Consider the following 4,104-nt stretch of genomic DNA (forward strand, 5'->3'; position numbering starts at 1 on the left):
CTTTTAAAAATCTCAAATGGCTAGTTATTCTAGGTCTATGTCCTTCCCTGGTGTTAATTTTCCCCTTATAGGCCTGTCTGTTGTTTGGCTGCAACAATCCAATTGGCTCAAACCAATATAAGGATGCTGCAGCAACAAGCAATTGTTTTCTTCAGTTTTATAGGCTCCCATGAATCAGAGCCGCTCTCCAGCACCTAGCAACACCCACAGAGGCTGAAACTGAAACACGAGTGAGCTCGGTTCCAGACCTAATGGGGAGTAAAGGGCACTCTGGGGGTTGTATGGGTTACTTTGGTTCTTAATGAGCCTTTTCAGTGATTTAGTTTCACAGGCAGTGAGTAAAGAAGGGGTGGTGATGCAGTAGGAGTTGGGTCAATCAATTCAAGAGAGCAAGTTGATATAAATCTAAAATGGATTTTGAACTGAAACAAAAAGTGCTCAACTCAAAGACAGATGGACCCCAGTCAAAGATGGCTACAGATCATGCCACTTTGAATGTGTGGGCTCTCTTGAGTTTGGCCAATAATCACATCTCATACATCAGACCCCTGAAAGGGCTCACTAGCTCTCCAAATTTTCTATAATCCATGGTTTCAAGCTTGAGTTAGTTAATTGTGCCAGCCTGGCCGATAATCACATGTGGTGCTGGTTGAAAGGCGGAGGGATAAATGGGTGGTGAAGCCTCGCCTTTCTAGTTCTCGGGTCTCTTGTTTTGTGATGGTTGCATCGGGTGCAGCTGCCTTAGCAGTTCCCTGCTTCAACTTGCAAGATTGACTTCCTACAAGACATCCCCAAGGAGAAGCCCCATGGACCTATCCCGATGCAGCCCTGGGTGCTGGAGCAGCCGTGTGGAGACCCCCTGCTACTGCTGAGATGCTTGTTCGTTCACTGACTCAGCTTTCCTCCTGAATTCGGCATCATTGCCTCTGTTTTGTGAGGTGGAGGACTTTGTGGACTGGTGTTGGGTATGGGTTAATGCTGGACTTGTGGGCTTGGGCAGCACTGGGTTGGGATGTTTTGGTGGTGCACCTTTTCTTTACATAAAACTCTCTCTTCTACATGGTCGCTGTGGATTTGTTTCTCCAAAGTACCTAGACTAATACAAAGCTGTAATTTTTCCCATTCGGGTTACTTCAGAGTTTAGTCAAATTGTGGTCTGCTCTTGCTTCATTCAGTCAGTCATGATGGCACTGGTTCCGATTGGGTTGAAGCCCTGCGTAGTCAATAAAGGATAGGCAGCAGTAGTCCATACAGCAGATGCCTGGGACCCCAGGGACTGCCTGTGCGGTTATCTTTTGGAAATTTTTATTTTCACAAGAGAATGGGCATAGCAATGTGACCTAAATCAGTCAATACTGTGTTCTTTTAAGTAACTCTGGTTCTGTGGAAACTGAAATAAATGGCTGTATCCTTAGTGTCTTAAAATGCAAGAGGCTTCAAAAAGTTTATAGAAAAATGTATTAAAAGAGAATAAGACTTTTTCCACAAACTTGTTAAAGCCCCCTTGTCAATCATGTCATCCCATACATCTTTTAATATTTTATCTTTGTCTTTACAGTTACTTCAAATTCCTTTTTAACAAAAAATAGAATTCAGAATTAAGAACAAACGACTAAACAATACCTGACATAAGAACACATTTCCAGAATTGAAATTCAAGTTCTTAACTAATTTTAAAAATGATTTACTGTGTTAACTTTATTTTAAATTGAAAAATGCTACTTTATTATTTTTCTAATTCCTGGGCAAAATGTTAACTTTCAGGTTATCTTACATTAAGTAGTTCTTGTTAATATTCTTACCAGTTCTGTCATATGACTCATGACAAGTCCGTGCAATTTCTGCTCCAAGTTCTAGATAATGACCAGCTTTATCCATTCTGGAACCATCTGCTCCTAGTGCAAACATTCCCCCAGCAAAGCAGGCCAAATGCCCCATCTTCTTCTCCAAGTGTCCATTCTTCCATTCTCCAATGAAAATGAGACCTCCCCGGGACTTCTTAATAAGATGCTTTTCTATAGCCTGTGTGTAGATTTTCACACATTTAGAGGCAAATAATTGTTTTTTAAACTTCCTGTACCCTTCTGGATATTGCAAAACTTTGATAAGATGATATTCTGAAAAGAATCAGCTTTCCTAACGTAGGGAGAATGAGTTTTATCTCCTTGAATTAATTTAATTTCTTATCAGTCAACTGAGATCATACGGTAAGTTATAACTTGGAAAACTCTTCCATTTAGCGGTTTGATTTTATACAATAAAATCTGAATAGGAAGAATAAAGTAATCAGAAAAATATTATTTTAATGTTTAGATAAAATAGTCTCTGTGACTATGCCATCGGAAAAAGTAATTTACAAAGATAATGAGCTAAGCCACCTTACATATTAGAAACGTTATTCTGAAACAAGTTGAGAGAGATTCCTTACTTCTCTAATGGAGGCAACTGCCAAGGAAGAGAAGACACATGAAAACACCACCTATCCTCCTGGAATGTCAAATTTACTCTAAAGATGTGGAATGTTGAGGGCATGATTCCATATTAAAATGAGCTTGATAAAGCATCAAGTATTATGCTTCAAGTATTATGTGTTGAGATAAACAAGTAAGTTTCTGTCATCAAGAAAGATTCTACGGGTTCTTTATAGAAGTGTGATTCTAAGAATATTAAATTCTTACTGTTTATTGATTTTCCTTAGACCACTTCTAGTTTAAAATTTCATAGTAGAGAAATAAAATTTTAATTGTTGACTATACATCAAGCGGTTCAATATATTAATCTTCTAGAAACCATTTATTGTCTACAATGGGCAAAGCAAGCAATGCATACTTAGAATAAGTTTAGCAACTATGTATTTTTATAAAAATTATAAAGGATTAGGTCCTTAAAAGGAAAGTGTAAAAAAAAATAATATCCTTGATTTGATTAATAAAAATAAAACTTTAAATCTAAAAATGGATGCCTGACCAAAAATACTTCTTTGTTTAAAATATTTTTATTAATAAATGATTTTATTGGGGGCTCTAACAGGTCTTATAACAATCCAGACATCAATTGTATCGTACACATTTGTATATATTTGCCATCATCATTTTCAAAACATTTTCTTTCTGCTTGAGCTTCTCTTTTTCCCCTCCCTCTCTCATCCTCCCACCCTCATGAACTCCTGATACATTATAAATTACTATTATTTTCATATCTCACACCACCTGCTGTCTGCCTTCACCTATGTTTCTGTTGTTCATCTCCCTGGGGCAGTAGGGGGTGGTGTTATATGTCCATCATTCTAGTCGGTTCCCCATTTCTCCCCCTTTTCCCCAATAATACTTCTTTAAAGGAGTACTTTAAATCATTAATGATTTAAATTTAAGTACTTTAAGTCATTATAATGATCAGAAAGAAACTTACTAAACTATCACTATGCTTTTAAATTTTTGCTTCACAATATGCTGTCTAAATGAGTCTTACTCAATTTTAACATTTCACAGTACAGTGGTAAGAAGTTATACAAATAAAAGACAATATAGTATATAGTGGGTTAAAAGCATAAACCGTAGCACCAGACTGTTCTGTTCCAGGCTCAATCACTGACTAGTTATGTGATCCACAGGAAGTTAGTTAATCTCTTTGTGGTTTAAAGTACTTGTATGTAAAATGGGAGTATTGGCTTAAATAATTTAATATATGCAAAAGGAGTTAAAAGAATACATGGTGCATGGAGAACACTGTATTATTTTTTATTTACCCAGAAAGTTTTAAACATGTAGGTGCAAGTAATCATTGAAAAGAAGAAATGACTATCAAAATCTATTTTGGGTCAGAAGTTTTTCTAGTTTTTGTAATAACTAAAAATCATTTAAATAATTTTCATAAATAAAATGCTATATTAAATATTTTCTTTAATAATTTCTTTTAAATGTCACAATATAGAAAGGTAATTTTTTTACACGAGCTACAATGAGTGCATATGAAAATTGATTATATGAGGGGAAAAAAAGAGGACCTAATGCAGGGGCTTAAGTGGAGAGCAAATGTTTTGAGAATGATGAGGGCAATGAATGTACAAATGTGCTTTACACAATAGATGTATGTATGGATTGTGAT

General features: G+C 36.1%; 1 protein-coding gene across 2 annotated transcripts in view; it reads right to left on the reverse strand.

Moving 5' to 3' along the window:
- Positions 1-4,104, reverse strand: part of MAN1A2 (mannosidase alpha class 1A member 2) — a 179,449-nt gene that overhangs the window by 25,756 nt on the left and 149,589 nt on the right. For both annotated transcript variants that reach the window (XM_045283724.1, XM_004714870.4), the window contains exon 10: positions 1,803-2,022. In XM_045283724.1, the coding sequence (XP_045139659.1) occupies positions 1,803-2,022 (220 nt within the window). The remainder of the gene's footprint in view (positions 1-1,802; positions 2,023-4,104) is intronic.

This window comes from Echinops telfairi, unplaced genomic scaffold, assembly GCF_000313985.2.
Source record: "Echinops telfairi isolate 266 unplaced genomic scaffold, ASM31398v2 ScPeMD7_7466;HRSCAF=8504, whole genome shotgun sequence".
In the NCBI taxonomy this organism is placed as follows: Eukaryota; Metazoa; Chordata; class Mammalia; order Afrosoricida; family Tenrecidae; genus Echinops; species Echinops telfairi.